Source organism: Acomys minous, assembly GCF_964271855.1.
Source record: "Acomys minous genome assembly, chromosome: 5".
Classification (NCBI taxonomy): Eukaryota; Metazoa; Chordata; class Mammalia; order Rodentia; family Muridae; genus Acomys; species Acomys minous.
Window position 1 is genome coordinate 83577574 of NC_140494.1, and position 16804 is coordinate 83594377.

Below are 16804 nucleotides of genomic sequence, written 5' to 3' on the forward strand. Positions count from 1 at the left end.
CACATACCCATGTAGCCAGACACATGTCAAAAAAAGAAGGGCTGGAGAGATGGCTCAGAGATTAAGAGCACTGACTGCTCTTCCAGAGGTCCCGAGTTCAATTCCATCAACCACATGGTGGCTCGCAACCATCTATAATGTGATTTAATGCCCTCTTCTGTCATGTAGGTGTACATGTAGGCGGAGCACTGTATATGTAATTAAAAAAGAAAAAAGATTTCTCCCTCTTTGGATGTAGTAGAACAGGCCTATAATCCCTGTATTCCAGATATTGAGGCAGAAAGATCAGGTCTAGGACCAGCCTGGAATACACAGGAGAGCCTATCTATTAAAAACACCCAACAAGCTGGGTGGTAGTGGTGGCACACCACTTTAGTCTCAGCACTTGGGAGGCAGAGGCAGTAGGCTCTCTATAAGTTTAAGGCCAGCCTGGTCTACAAGTTCCAAGATAGCCAGGGCTACATAAAGAAACGCAGTCTTGCACTCGGGAGGCAGAGGCAGGTGGATCATTGTGAGTTCGAAGCAGCATGGTCTACAAAGTGAGTCCAGGACAGCCAAGGATACACAGAGAAACCCTGTCTTGAAAAAAAAAAAGGGGGGGGAGGGGCGCTGGAGAGATGGCTCAGAGGTTAAGAGCACCAACTGCTCTTCCAAAGGTCCTGAATTCAATTCCCAGCAACCACATGGTGGCTCACAACCATCTGTATTGAGATATGGTGCCCTCTTCTGGTGTACATGCAGGCAAAACACTGTATTTAATAAATAAATAAATCTTTAAAGAAATAAATAAGAAAAACCAGAAGAAAAGAAATCTTGTCTCAAATAAATAAATGAATTAAAAAAAACAATTAAATTAAAAGGCCAGCACTATTTGCTTGAGCCCTTCCACTGCCACAAGAATGTGCTCAGGTGGACTGAGTCACAGGACATTTAGGTTAGGCCACAGTCCCCCAGGATCGGCCACGGACAAGCTCAATGGCGGCTGAGCTTTGGGACTGTCAGGCAACACATCTGAAGTACAAACTAACTTATTTTTGGTTGTGGGCCTAGCTTTAACAGCTGGGCCATCTCTCCAGCCCTACAATCGAACTTTTACAACCACTCAGCCACATGATTGATGGCCACATGACCCCTGGGGCAAGGTCGGAGTCAGGCTACTATGATGTCAGCCTTTGCTGGAGTAGTTGGACTTCCTTTTTGTTGTTGAGGCAGGGTTGTCTCTATGTAGTCCTAGCAGGCCTAAAACTTGGCTGACCCAGAACTTACAGAGATCCACCTGTCTGTCTCCTGAGAGCTAGGACTAAAGGTGTGCACCACAACCCCCTCACTGCTTACTTGTTTTTTGTCTTCTGAGACAGCAGCTCACCCTGTAGCTCAGGCTAGCCTAGAACTTTCGGCAACCTTTCTTTTTGTTTTGTTTGGTTTGGTTTGGATTTTCAAGACAGGGTTTCTCTGTGTAGCCCTAGCTGTCCTGGACTCACTTTGTAGACCAGGCTGGCCTCGAACTCACAGCGATCCGCCTACCTCTGCCTCCCAAGAGCTAGGATTAAAGGCATGCGCCACCACACCCTGCTTGCGGCAACCTTTCTACCTTAGGCCCTAACCTACCAAGATGACACACTACAGATGTGTCCCACCTGCCCAACATTGACTTAGTTATCTGTATGATGTGTGAGTCTAGCACATACAGAAGGCAGAAGACAACCTTCCACAGCGTGGGTCCCGGAGGTTGAGTTCAAGTTGTCAGATTTGTGTGGCAAGCACCTTCACCCAGAGAGCCCTTGGTCCGTTTTCAGCGATTAATACTATTTTATGCATACACCACATGTGCAGAGGCCAGGGACTGTCTGATCCCCTGGGGTCTGGAGTTACAGGCAGTTGTTAGCTTCCATGTGGGTATCAGGAACACAACCTAGGATCTTCTAGAAGAGTACTAGCTAGTGTTCTTAACCGAGTCATCTCTCCAGCCTGGTTTGGTCTGGCTTTTCTCAGTAGAACTTCCCACACACTACAAAATACAGCTGTGCTCAGTACCAGCCCTGTATTCACAACTGTGAGAGCACAGCTGAGCCCTGTCACAGGATGGAAGCATCACAGCCGCACTTACAGTTCTCTGGTTTGACGCCGACGTCTCAGGTCACCTTCCTAAGAGAGGAAATAAGAGTTAATTTTTTTTTTTAAGGCTGTCTGGTCAGCTACATATACATAATGAGACCCTGGCACCAACAAGAAAAACCCCGATTGTCCAATTTGTCCTGGATTCCTGCTATGGAATTAACAGACCTGCAATGATCCTGCACTAGGTTGGTAAGGTGAACACTCAGCAAGGCAACTGCTTTGGACGGCTCCTCTGGGAACCCAAACCCCAGTTGGACTTGTTTTATACTCTGTGATTCTGAGGGAGCGACAGGCAGGCTCTAGGGTGTTGTCGTTCTCTCTACTCTCTCACAGAGGCCCACATTCAACTATTTTTATTAAATTCTAACTCTGAGCTAGGCATGGTGTCGCACGCCTTTAATCCCAGCACTTGGGAGGCAGAGACAGGCAGATCACTGGGGGTTCGAGGCCAGCCTAGTCTACAAAGTTAGTCCAGGACAGCCAAGGCTACACAGAGAAACCCTGTCTTGGAAAAAAAAAAGTTTAAAAGTCTAGTGATAGTGGTGGTGATGTACGCCTTTAGTCCCCGCACTTGGGAGGCAGAGGCAGGTGGATCTCTTTGAGTTCAAGGCCAGCCTGGTTTACAGATGGAGATCCAGGATAGCCAAGTTCTTTTATTCTACACAAACAAATCCTATCTTAAAAACCAAAATAAAATAGGGCTGGAGAGGTGGCTCAGCGGTTAAGAGCACTGATTACTCTTCCAGAGGTCCTGAGTTCAATTCCCAGCAACCATATGGTGGCTCACAACCATCTATAATGTGATCTGATGCATACTGTATACATAATAAATAAATCTTTAAAAAATAAAATAAAATAAAATACAACTGTCTCTTGGTGGACTCAACTGACAGCAGAGGCATTGTTATGAGACAAATTCCCGAGACAGGGAAGGAAGAACTAAAGCAAACCCTGTGGAGAGGCTGCAGCACACACACAAAAGAAAAGAAATCTGAAGGGCCAGGGAAACATCTCAGCAAGTAAAAAGGCCTGCGTAGACGTCCAATGACCTGACTTGGAATTCCCAGGGCCAGTGACATGGATGCTCAGGAGCTGAAGGCACTGCTGTCTAGACAGAAGGCCTGAGTCTGATATCTGGGGCCCCGCCATGATGAAAAAGAACCAATCCCTAAGTGGTTTTTGATATCCACATGTGTGGACCCTAACAGACACAATAAATGTAATAACCAATTTTTAGTTTGCTTTTTTTTTTTCTTTTTGAGATAGCCTCACGTAGCCCAGGCTGGTCTTAAACTTGCTACGTAGGCAAAGGATGACCTCTACTTCCCAAGTACTAGGAGTGTACGTGTGCCTAGAAATTTTTGTTGTTCCTGAAGATGATGAAACCCAAGGCTGAACGCAGCCAAGCAAGTATCCACCAACTAAGCTAGGCTTGTAAAAAATAATAAACCTTATCAGTGCCTGACCACTAAACAAAGTTTATCTGTGCAGCTCAGAACCTTCCGTGTCATTTTCTGGCAGTGCTGGCTTGACGGGAATAAGTGATCTCGTCTCAGCTAAGGGGAGAAAGCTAGATAGGGTCTCTTGTTTAGGATGCTGGGGATGGAACCCAGAGCCTCAAGCATGCTTGCTGCGTATAGTCTGCACCGAGTTACAGCCCAGGAAGGCAGCTTTGTGTCTGGGTGGTGCTGTGGGACCTCCAACACCTCCCATGCTCAAAAGGGAGACCTGCAGGAAGCCTCAGTCAAGGCTTCCTAAGTCAGCAGTTCCCACCCCTCCGTGCCCTGATCTTCTCACCTCCACCCCGTTCTCAGAACCAGAGAGAAGTGCTCAAGACTAGAGCCGGGGAAGGGTTGGTTACCTGTTCACCTCGCTCTTCTGGACTCAACAGGGTCCCTGGTGTCACTCTTTCCAGTTTCACTACAGGAACTCCAGCACCACTGTCAGACAAAGTAGAGTATTACATAGGCAGGACCCCAGAAGCAGCTTCGTGAGCCCACCTTCCTGTACCAAGAGCAATTGCCATCCCGGGACTGTGACAGTCAGGGCAAGAGCTCTTTTACCATCGGATACCGAATTGAGGGAAAACTTTCAACCCAGGCCTCATCACAGCAGGAGACCTGAACTCATTTTGTGATGAGGAAGAATTCTACATAAACCGAAAGATTAATAATTTGGCCCCAAATTCAGTATCCTTAACAGGTTTATAGTCGCCAAAGAAACTTATTAATTACAGAACTATTTCAACTTTTCAGAAAGTTTCTGTAACTGAGACAAGTCAAAGAGGAGGTTAGAAGGATTCTTACCACTTCGTGTCCATAACTCTGCGTTTCTTATCCTGGGCGGAGGGAGGAACAGAGAATATGACAGTGTTGGTTTCAAAGGCAGAACAACAACAAACACAAGTTAAACAGGGTGGGGAGAGCCAGGAGTGCTAGCCCATCTGCAACTGAGGCAGGAGGATAGCCATAAGTTCACAGCCACCCTGAGCTAGTGTTTCAGGGCAGCTTGGATCACAGTGACATCCTGTCTCAAAAGAGAGAGGGGTAAGGTGTGTGGAGAGATGGCTCAGTCACTGAGAGCGTATTTTGCCCTTCCAGGACAGGAATTCGGGTCCCGGTACCCATGTCAGGTGCCTCCTAACTCCCTCTAACTCTAGTTCCAGGGAGCAGAGATGTCTGGCTTCCCTGGACACCTGCATACTTGTGCATACATACCTACACAAACCCCAAAACATATACATAAAAAGGCCAACCAGAGCACTCATACATACATACATAAAGAAGTAGATAAACCTTTAAAAGATTTATTTATTGCCGGGCGTGGTGGCGCACGCCTTTAATCCCAGCACTCGGGAGGCAGAGGCAGGCGGATCGCTGTGAGTTCGAGGCCAGCCTGGTCTACAAAGCGAGTCTAGGACAGCCAAGGCTACACAGAGAAACCTTGTCTCAAAAAACCAAAAAAAATAAAATAAAATAAATAAATAAAAGATTTATTTATTTTATTTATAATAAATGACTGTGGGCGCACACTTGTCATCGTAGCACTTGCATGGTGGAGGCAAGATCAAAGAGTTCACAGAGCTGGTGAGATGGCTCAGTGGTTAAGAGCACAGTCTGCTTTTCCAAAGGCCCCAGGTTCAATTCCCAGCACCCACATGGCAACGCACAACTGTAACTCAAGTTCCAGGAATTCCGACACCTTCAGACCAATGTACTTAGAATAAAATTAAATAAATTACATTTGGGAAAAAAAACCAAAGAGTTCAGCCAGGGCTACATAATACTCTCTCACTATACTTGTACATATCAAACACCGGGGCATAGTATGTATGTAGTTTGATGGCATAGTATGTATGTAGTTCGATGGCACAGTGCTTACCTAGGATGGGTGAGGCCCTAGGTTTGAGCCAAACATTGAAAAAAAAAAATAAACAAAATAGAACTCTGCCTCCTGGTGCCTTCAGACCAGACTACAGCATCGGCTGTTACAGGACTCCAGCCTGCTGCGCTGCCCTGCCATTTTCAAACCCAGCAGGCTCCACCACCACACGAGCACATTCCACCAACAGCTCTTATCCCTTCCTCTAATGCACATACCCTGCGACACCCCTACTACAAGGAGTCTGTTTTTAGATAGACCACTTTTGCTCACTTTACCAGCAAATACATCAAAATAAGTATCCAGAATCAACAGGACTGACCCACCTGGTCTCTCTCTGCAACGGACTCATCTGGGATTTTATTTCCAGACTCTTCTTTGGGTTTCCGTTTAGTGGGACTGTCACACAGCAAAGAGACTGTTAGTTCTGAGAGAAACACAGCCCCATCCCCCAAGTTGTTCAGTGACCCTCAGTAACCTCCCTTCTTTCACAAAAGAACTTCTTTTTTTTTTTTTTTTAAGATTTATTTATGGGGCTGGAGAGATGCTCAGAGGTTAAGAGCACTGACTGTTCTTCCCTTCCCAAGGTCCTGAGTTCAATTCTCAGCAACCACATGGTGGATCACAACCATCTATAATGAGATCTGATGCCCTCTTCTGGCCTGTGGCAGAGCACTGTATACATAATAATAAATAAAAAAGTGGGGGCGCTGGAGAGATGGCTCAGCAGTTAAGAGCACTGACTGCTTTTCGAAAGGTTCTGAGTTCAATTCCCAGCAACCACATGGTGGTTTACAACCATCTATAATGAGATCTAAGTATACATAATAAATAAATAAATAAAACACAAACCTTTAAAAGATTTCTTTTATGTATGAGTGCTCTATCTACATGTACACCTGCATGCCAGAAAAGGGCATCAGATCACATTACAGATGGTCGTGAGCCACCATGTGGCTGGTAGGAATTGAACTCAGGACCTCTGGGAGAGGACAGTGCTCTTAACTACTGAGCTATCTCTCCAGCCCAAAAAAGAACCTCTTAAAGGTCCAGGTATCTTCCCTGCCAGGAAAGGCCCATCTTCCCAGGACTGAAAGGTTTTTTTAATTAATAGTTATTTGCAGTATTTTAAATTATATGTGCATCTGTTCTTGGAGGCCAGGAGAGTACTGGAGGCCCCGGAACTGGAGTTACAGATGGCTGTGAGCCACTGTGGGTGCTGGGCCCTGAACCCAGGCAGTCTTCATCACTGAGCCATCTGGAATTGGATAAAGCTGCTCCTCAGCTTTTATTGCTTTGCTTTTTGTTTTGAGACACGGTTTCTCTGTGTATCCCTGGCTGTCCTAGAACTCTTTGTAGACCAGGCTGGCTTTAAACTCAAGAAACCCAGTGCCTCTGCCTCCTGAGCACTGGAACTAAAGCCATGTGGCACTACTGCTCAGCACTTTGCCTTATTTTTTGAGACAGTGACTCTCACTGATCCTGGAGCTCACAGGCTCGGCTAGACTCTGTCTGGCCAGCCAAGGCACGGATCTGCCCGTCTCCACCCTCTCTGTGCTAACACTGCAGACATACACTGGCACTCCTGGCTTTTCCTGTGAAGGTTGGGGATTTGATCAACAGGTTCTTGTGCTTGCAAAGCAAACACTTTACCCACTAGGACATTCCCCTGTTTTCAGCTTTATACTTTAAGTCTTTATGCATTTGAGTGTTCTGTTTATACACACGTCTGCACTATGTGTGCTAGGTGCCTACAGAGGCTAGAAAAGGACATTAGATTCCCCGACTTAAAGGGGGTTGTAAGCCACCATGTAAGGTGCTGGGAATCAAAACCACGTCTTCTGGAAAAGCAGCTGCTCAGCTTCATACTTTGAGGCTGACTCAAAGGACAGAGTTGTCTCTGTCAAAAAAAAATTCTCTGTGTAAAATGAGAGGCCACTGCAATCTAGATCCATTTCTTTGAGACTTGCAAGTGGCAGGCAATGTTCTATCTGTGTGCTAGAGAGATGGCTCGGCGGTTAACGATGCCCAGTGCAGGGCTGGAGAGATGGCTCAGTTCTTAAGAGCATCCACTGCTCTTGAAGACTTGAGTTCAACTTAGGCCCTAGCAGGCTAGATGGGTGACCACCTTGCACAAATGCGTACACATGACCCGTATACACTATATATGTATAGAAGCATCTGCATGGAGCTGGAGAGATGGCTCAGTGCTCAGAGAACCTGTTCCTCTTGCAGAGGACCTGGGTCCAGGGCCCAACATTGCTAACTCCAGTTCCAAGGGATCCAACATCTTGTCTTCTACAGGCACTGCACAATGTGGTACATAGACACACATGCAGGCAAAGCACTCATACACATGAAATTTAAAACAAAAACCCAAACATGTATATGTGCTTATAAAAATCTATGTCAGTATTAAGCTGGCTGATAGGACGTTGGAGAGCAATATTCCACTACAAAAATAGTTCATAAAAGGCACAAAAGTAGTATTATGCTTTATTTTTCTATTACTTGGCTCTTTGTTGTTTTATGTATATGGGTTCTTTGCTTGCATGTACGTTTGTGTATCACATGCATGCAGTACCCAAGGAGAACTGGAGTTACAGATGTTCATTAACTACCATGTGGATGGAGAAAATCAAATCTGGGTCCTCTCCAAGAGTAGTTAGTGCCCCCTCCTCCAGACAGGGTTTCTCTTTAGCCTTGGCTGTCCTGGACTCGAAGTATAGACCAGGCTGGCCTTGAACTAGTGCTCTTAACTGTTGAACCATCCCCCCAGTTCTGAACATAAGGGTTCATGTACCATATGCTATAGTTTTGTGTTATGTATGCTTTAAGTTTTCTCAAAAAGTGAAAAAAGAGGGGCTGGAGAGATGGCTCAGAGGTTAAGAGCACTGTCTGCTCTTCCAAAGGTCCCAGGTTCGATTCCCAGCAATCACATGGTGGGTTATGACCATCTGTAATGAGATCCAGTACCTTCTTGTGGCAGGCAGGCACACATGCGGGCAGAATGCTGTATAAATATTAAGTAAATTTTTTTTTTAAGTGAAAAAAGATGAGGTGTTCACAAGTAATGTTTGTCAATATTTAGTGAACAAAACCTGGCTCAGTGGGAAATCCTCGGCCTAGACTCCCCCAGTGAAAAGGTTATAGTCAAGGCCCTGTGGTGTGGTAGGGGGTAGGGTGTGGCTCAGTGGTGGTGTTCTAACATGAACCAGACCCTGAGCTTTATCCTCAGTACTAAAACAAAGGAAAAACAAAAAACAAACAAACAAACAAACCCACTAAAAACCTCATGCATTATAGAAGGCAGGGGAGTTCACTGATTCCATTCATGTTTTCCCAAAAATAACAGGCCCCAAGAAATGGCCAACATCCCATCGTTACATACTAACCCCTTTATGAAGTGAGAGGTGATGGTGGTCTGCCCAGGGGTTCTCCGTGTAGCCATGGAACTAGATGAAGCTTCAGCTGCTTAAAAAACAAAAAAAAGACAGAAAAAGGACAAGGCATACCTTCAACAACAAAGGTCAGCAGGTGGCCAGGTGCAGCAAGAAGGCACACTTCTTGCTTTCAACCTGGACTATAAACTGTGTACACCTGCTTGCACAGGTGAGCCAACAGTCCCTTAGAGCTGCCATTGCTCAATATCTGGCAACAGCATCATACAGCCCAGGAAAAGACAGGCCAGAATGCAAGAACAGTTTATAGTGAGCATGTACCATGTCTACACCATTGTAAACATCAAAAAACCTAACCTGAAACCTCATGCAGGGACCAATGTGTGAGCCTCAGCTAGGTAGGAAGTGCACAGAAAACACACCAGAGCTCAGTGCGGCTTCCTGGCAGAGCTCTGTACATGGCCCTGGGCTCCCCCCAACCCTAAGAACCAGCTGGGGCTTGGCTTGGCAGATAGACGTGCCCTTCCCTAGCAACTGCAGGCCCTGGGTTCCAACCCTGGCACTGCAAAAAGAGAGGCAGGGACAGACAGACAGGCATAAAGAAAGGAAGGTTTAGGAGCCAGATAACAAGGGTGCGGCTAAGCATGATCATGTGCTTAGTGTTCAGTACTTATGTTGCTTCTCAGCACCAGAAACCAACAGAAAGAACTAGAACACATGCTAGGGGTTCAAGCTGGCTCTTCAAATGAAGTACAGCTTCCAAGATAGAAACAAGTCAAGTGAACTAGGCAAGGTAACACAGGCCTATCATCCCGGCACTCAGGGGGCTGAAGCGAAGGACAGAGTTTCAAGGCTAGCCTGAGCTATACAAGCAGGTGCTGTCCCAAGAAAACCTCACACAAGCAAACAGCTGTAAACAACTATATCACGTGTCCTTACAGATGGTCTCACTGTCTGACTTGCTTCTACTGGATGGCTGAGGCTTGGGCCTGGTTTTCGGGGATTGGTTTGAGTCTGCCATTTCTGCTCTTCGGCCTGGCTGGCTCCCGTTGGCTGGACAACCGTTGGCTTTTCGAGTGAGAGAATGTGTTCCGTTCTCCAAGGACAAATCTTTATTTAAAAGGGATTTGACTTTAGCCAGGTAGCCCTCCTACAACAGGAAAGGACAACTCAGTAGGGGGACATAGCAGGACGCACAGGCGCCTCTGCCTCCTTGCTCTTTCGGGAAAGAGAGAAACAGTACAGGCTTACCTCGGACAACTCCTCTTTGTGTAATTTGGTTTCCAAGTCACATAATTGGCTCTTAACTTCTGTTTGCAGGAACTCACGCAACAAGTTCAGTTTCTCTCTCACACACTCCTGAGGAAAGGACGCAGCTGAAGAACCCCCAAACTCCCAAACTAGCAATTAGCAAACTAATACAGGACTAAGAACCCTGAGCACCCCAGGAGCTGGGTGCTAGGCGGCCCTGACTCAGCCAAAAACTAAATAAAAGCTAGGTGTGGTCCAGGATGCCTGAGATCTCAACACCCAGGAGGCTTGCACAAGAAAGGCGGCTGTAAATTCAAGGCCAGTCAAACTACCTACTGAATTCAGGGTCTGGCCAAGCTATGGATCAAAATCTTGCCTCAAAAAGACACTGAGGGTTATAGGGAGCTGGAGAGATGGCTCAGCAGTTACGAGCACTGACTGCTCTTCCTGAGGTCATGAGTTCAATTCCCAGCAACCACATGGTGGCTTTCAACCATCTATGATGTGATCTGATGCCCTCTTCTGGCCTGCAGGTGTACATGTAGTCAGAGCATTGTATACATAATAAATAAACCTTTTTTTTTTTTAATAAATAAATCTTGAAAAAAAAAAAGAGCCAGGCATGGTGGCACACACCTTTAATTCCAGCACTCAGGAGGCAGAGGCAGGTGGATCGAATCACTGAGTTTGAGGCCAGCCTGATCTACAAAGCGAGTCCAGGACAGCCAAGGCTACATAGAGAAACCCTGTCTTGAAAAGCCAAAAGAATAAAAAATAAAAAAATAAACACTAGGGGCCTGGGAAGATAGCATGGCCATTAAAGCAGCACTAGCCATGCAACCATGAAGATCAGAGTTCAGATCCCCAGTACTGCCACAGAGGCTTGGCAGACACAGTAGCCAGCCACCCTGTAATCTCAGCATGCAGTAGGCAGCGATAGGGAATTCCTAGACCAGGCTAACACTTAAGACTAGCTGAACCGATCAGGAGTGGTGGTGCATGCCTGTAATGCCAGCACTTGGGAGGCAGAGGCAAGCGGCTGGCTGTGAGTTCAAGAACAGCAGGTCTGCCTGGGGAGATGGCTCAGTGGTTAAGAGCACTGACTGCTCTTCCAGAGGTCCTGAGTTCAATTCCCAGAAACCACATGGTGGTTTATAACCATCTATAATGTGATCTAATGCTCTCTTCTGTCATGCAGGCAGAGCACTGTATACATAATAAATAAATATCTTTAAAAAAAAAAAAAAAAAAAGAACAGCAGGTCTACACAAAATTAGTCCACGACTATGAGAGAAACCCTGTCTCAAAAACATCAAAGACTAGCTGAACCTAGGAGTTTCAGATCCAATGATGATCTGGAGTTCCCACTGTGAACCCCGAGATTGTGTACTGTAAAAACCCGCTTGTCTGGTGTGGCTCAGTCCTAGCACACACCTTGAAACTAAGAGCTTTCTATAAACAGGACTAAGTAAAGTTAACCCTAGGTCAAGAGGCAGAGCAAACAACCAGCTGACAGGGATTAAATAGAAAGGAGGGACTCTGAGACAGCTGGAGAAAAGGCTTTTGGTTTTTTCCTTCTGGGACATGAGCTGCATAGGAAGGGATTTTTCCTTCAGGGATGTAAGTTGAAAAGAAAGGAAGGTCAGCTGGGTGCTTTCTCTGCCTCTCTGAGCTTGTAGGTTTTCACCCCAGCATCTGGCTCCTGAGTGTTTACTGGTAAAACCCAACAATTGAGATGTTTTTTTTTTAAACACAGTGAGTCTCTATTTTAGCAAATAAAGTGGACAGTGACTGAGAAACATACCTAACATCAACCTTTGGCCTCTACATGCACCTGACTGCATACAGGTACTCACGTATGTGTGAACACATGTACTCATGTATGTGTGAACACATGTACTCATGTATGTGTGAACACATGCCCAGGTATACAAAGTGCAGACACGAGGAAATATCTAAAGGATGCATACAGTTACCTTTTCTGTTAAGCCATCTCTTTCCAAGTCTTTGAGCCTGGAAATGACACAAAAAGGAAATAAGTAACTTCATTTACCTCTTGAGAATCAGTGCCACAATCTAAAACAAACAAAAAAATCTGGGGTGCTGGAATTGTGGTACTAGCCACACTCATAAGGCTGAGGCAGGAGATCACTCAAGCTCATAACTTTGTAGCCAACTTAGGCAACATGGTGAGAATTGTACTGTCAAAAAAAGAAAGAAAGAAAAACACAAGCCAGGCTTGGTGGCCCACATTTTAAAACCCAGCATTCAGAAGACAGGAGCAGGCAGATCACTTGAATTCAAGGCCAGCCTAGTCTACAAAGTGAGTCCAGGACAGCCAGGGTGACACAGGGAAACTCTGTCTCAAAAAACAAAAACAAAAGGGAGGAGGAGGAATATAATATCAGAGTGTTGGGGCAAACAGTACCCTCGTTTGGCCCTGGATTCTAGCATCAGGTTTTTTTTGGGTTTTTTGTTTGTTTGTTTGTTTGTTTTTTGAGACAGGGTTTCTTTGTATAACAGCCTTGGCTATCCTGGAACTCTTTGTAGACCAGACTGACCTCGAACTCAGAGATCAGACCGCCTCTGACTCTCTCAGTGCTGGAATTAAAGGCGTGGGCCACCACACCCGACCTTTTTGGTTTTAGGCTGTTTTCTAGATATAAGAGTCGTATATAGCTGGGTGGCTGAGGATGTCCTTGAACTCTGGGCATTCTTGAGGAAAACTCAAGTTAAAGCCAGCCTAAGCTACATAGTGAGACCCTACCTCAAACAAAAGCGCTGGAGATACGGCTCGGCCAGCAGAGCACTTGCCCAGCATGCATGAGGCACTGGGCTCCATCTCTAGCTCTTCATAAACTCGGTGTGGTGGTACACACTGTAATCCCAGCACTCAGAATTCAAAGTCATCCTTGGCTGTACATTGTGAGTTTGAAGCTAGCTTGGACTACAGGAGACCCTGTTTCAAAGCAGAGGGAAGAAAGGAAATGGGGAGCAGGCCACACAGTCAGGGGGTCCTCCTATAACCCAGATGACCTACAACTGTTCTTCCTAAGTAGGTCAGCTTCTAAAAGGCCTGCCACATCATGGATGATGTCAGCCTGAGTCACAGCTGCATTGTGGGGACCAGCCAGTTGATGGCTCCTGAAGGCCGGATATGGGTGGCAGCCTTCTATTGCAGAACTGATTAAATGGTAAGAACGAGCCGCCTATGGCATCAGGCACACCCACATACAGAGAGAGCTAGAGACAAAATTTGAGAAGTCAGCTGGTGAGCTGAGAATGCGGCTCAGGAGTAGAGCCCCTGCCTGGCATGGTAGGGCCCTGGATTCCACGCATAACACGACACTGCGGGTGACAACAAAGCAGGCCAACATCTCAAAGAGCTCAACCTCCTGAAGGTGTACCCAAGCTCAGAAGCACAGAATTCTCTTGGATTTCTCTGGAAAAAGATGTGGTCAGATTACTGAAGATTTTCTTACCTCGTTGGCCAGGAGGAGGAAGACTAGAAGAAGTTAAAGACACAGAAGGAGAAGTGGGAACCTGTGACCCGGCCTAGGTGCTGGGGACAGTGGAAGGGGAACAGGTCTAACCAGCTAGGTTGGTGTCTGTCAGAAGGGAGGGCATCGTGGACAGGAGCCAGGCCCGTGCATCTTTGCCCCATCCCAGCAGCTCAAAGTCTAGGTGGTCAGGTTTCAGGAACTGGAGGGCAGAGCCAGTCTCCCAGGCAGTTGTAGGACCAGGGTCATCACTGTGGTTATTCCAGGTACTGGCAGACCCCGCCTCCTACTTGCTAGCAGCACCCTTAAACACAAGGTACCTACTGAGTGCTAGACCTTGACACAGTAGGCAAACACAGTGAGGGACTAGACCCTGCTCCCAGGCAACAAGCTGGTAACTGGACTAATGTCAGCAGACAGGGACCTGCCTACCAACCTGGCAGTCAGCAAAGGGGCTTTCGCTTAGAAAAGACGCTCCACGCCTTGCAGTTGTACTCATGGCTAGGTACGGTGTAGCAGCAGGGCTCAAGCTCGGGTCGGCCAGGGTCTTAAGAGTGCTTGTCTGGTATGCACACTGTGGGTCCCAGCACCCAGGAACCCAGGTGTGGCGGTGCACACCTGTGAACCCAGAGCTTGGGAGCAAGGGGGAGGAGGTATAGGAGTTCCAGGCCAGCCTTGACTATGTAAGGAGTTTAAGGCTAGCCTGGCTCCCTGTGACTTAAAAATAAATAAGGCTCTGGGACGGTTATTGGCATAACGTTTTTGCGGACTGTGTAAAGTTTACCCTTGTTCATTCAAATGCTCATTTCTTTACTCCACTCTCCAGTTTCAATCCAGACGTAGCTTTGTGATGTTTATTCTAAATATCTCCTGTCTCAAGATTGTGTAAACATGCCCATCATTTGTTCTCTGTATTGCCAATAAAAAAACCAACCAGCCAGCGCTGAGCAATACAGAGACTCGGGTAGGATGTCTGGGTCCATCAAGAGAAGAAAGAGGAGAGGACATAAGAGATGGAGCCACGAGAAGACCAAGAAGCATCTGGAGAAATGAACTAGACCTAGGAGATGATTAAAAAGCAAGTATAGGGTTGGAGAGATGGCTCAGAGGTTAAGAGCACTGGCTGATCTTCCAGAGGTCCGGAGTTCAATTCTCAGCAACCACATGGTGGCTCATAACCATCTATAATGTGATCTGGTGCCCTCTTCTGGCCTGCAGGTATACATGCAGGCAGAGCACTATATACATAACAATAAATCAATCTTTTAAAAAAAAAAAGCAAGTATAATGTGGGAAATTTGAATGGGAGGAATCTAGACTAGCTTGGTGATTTAGGACGGAGTAATTATTGTTCGGCATTGTGCTCTAGGCTAATTAAATAAATCCTAGTCTCTCTGAGTGGTTATTTGGGTAGATAGCTGGTTAAAGAGGAAGCACTGCATTACTGATAATATGAATCAGTATAAATTATTAGTAACCATTCTACATAATAGTGGTGTTTTTTTTTCAGAAGCTCAGGTTGGAGTGTGGCAGAGTGCTGCCTAACACACACAAAGCCCCTGAGTTCTACCTCAGTAAACTACTGTAGGGTGGTCACACCCTACAGTAATTTGGCCAAAGGCAAGACTCAAAGAAAGGCAGCTGCAGACGTGGACATCTGTAGCCAGAGGCATAAACACAGCTGCTAAAGCAGCCCCCGTGACTGTCTTATCCCTTGTGTGTCCCACCTGATGCTGGGATCAACCAGGACCTCATATATGTTGGGCAAGAGGCCTACCACTGAGTCATACTCCCAAACTGGGTTACTCTTCCTTAAAATGGTGGTGGGACACAGCAACAGCGACCAGCTCAACAGTCCCTAGATCCTGAGGTGTGGTAGTACAGGCTTGGAATCTCAGCACACAGGATGAGGAGTTCACAAGATCCCAAATCCAAGGTGAACCTGTGCTACAAGTTGATGGGTGTGGTGGCATGCACCTTTGATCCCAGCACTCAGAGGCAGGCGGATCTTTTGAGTTCAAGGCTAGCCTGGTCTACAAAGCAAGTCCAAGACAGCAAAGGCTTTGGGGGGGGATGGAGGAGGGGACGAGACGACAGTAAGTCTCCAAAAAAGTGAATGAGCTGGGTGTGGTGGCACAGACTTTAATCCCAGCACTCTGGAGGCAAAGGCAGGCAGATCTCTGAGTTTGAGGCTAGCCTGGTCTACAAAGTGAGTCCAGAAGAGCCAAGGCTACACAGAGAAACCCAGTCTCCAAAAACAAAAACAGAACAATGAATGAGAAAATCCAGTTCTCTAATGGAGAACTCAAAACATCCTGAGCCGTATGCTAACCTGACAAGCTGCGAATCATTCCTTAATTCCAATAGCTTAGCCATCTAAGGAAGATAAAACACACATAAACCTTGAAGTAGGAATACAGAGCCAGGTGCCACAGCACTGCACTGCAATCCCAACACCCACGTAGTAGAGGCAGGAAAACAGCAAGTTCCAGACCAGCCTGGATTTTATGGTTCCGCCCTACCTCAAACAAGATAATGTAGAGTCCCCAGTGAGATGGGTCAGTGGGAAAGGCACCTTCCACCAAGCCTGACCAAAGTCAACTCCTGCAAGTAGGCGAGAACCAACTTTTGAAATATGACCTTCACATACGTCACACACATACGTGTCTGTCTGTGTGTATCTCTCTCTCTCTCTCTCTTTCTCTCACACACACACACACACACACACACACACACACACACACACACACCCCAAACCTAACTTCAAAAAATTCTAATGTAGACAAACAGTTAAACCCTGAGCTCTTCAGCCTGACGCGGTGGCCCAGCACTCAGGAGGCAGAGGCAGGTGGATCTCTGAGTTCAAGGCCAGCCTGCTCTACAGAGCGAGTTCCAGGACAGTCAGGGCTACACAGAGAGACCTTGCCTCAAGAAGAGGGAACACACAGAACTCGAGCCCTTCCCTGGGGAGAGAACAAGCACCCAACAGCACAAGGAGGGACCCAGGTAGAGGAGGCCTCCCCTAGCAGAGCTCCAGTGTGGCAGCTGCTTCAGGGGACATCCGGAAAGCAGCCATAACAGTGCCAGACAGAAAAGGTTAGGTCCAGAGAGGAGCCAGCAACGGGTAGGAGAAGCCCAGAAGCACTTGCTCCA

General features: G+C 46.7%; 1 protein-coding gene across 6 annotated transcripts in view; it reads right to left on the reverse strand.

The window, feature by feature from the left end:
- DNMT1 (DNA methyltransferase 1) overlaps positions 1-16804 on the reverse strand; it is a 60524-nt gene that overhangs the window by 31214 nt on the left and 12506 nt on the right. For 2 of the 6 annotated variants that reach the window (XM_084783145.1, XM_084783144.1), the window contains exons 2-9: positions 12128-12164; positions 10152-10259; positions 9840-10050; positions 8895-8973; positions 5826-5898; positions 4425-4456; positions 3980-4058; positions 2108-2145 (exon numbers count right to left, since the gene is read on the reverse strand). In XM_084783145.1, the coding sequence (XP_084639271.1) occupies positions 2108-2145; positions 3980-4058; positions 4425-4456; positions 5826-5898; positions 8895-8973; positions 9840-9921 (383 nt within the window). In that variant the 5' untranslated portion in view covers positions 9922-10050; positions 10152-10259; positions 12128-12164. Of the gene's footprint in view, positions 1-2107; positions 2146-3979; positions 4059-4424; positions 4457-5825; positions 5899-8894; positions 8974-9839; positions 10051-10151; positions 10260-12127; positions 12165-16804 lie in introns of those variants that run through there. The other 4 variants (XM_084783146.1, XM_084783142.1, XM_084783141.1 and 1 more) reach the window with 3 other exon arrangements.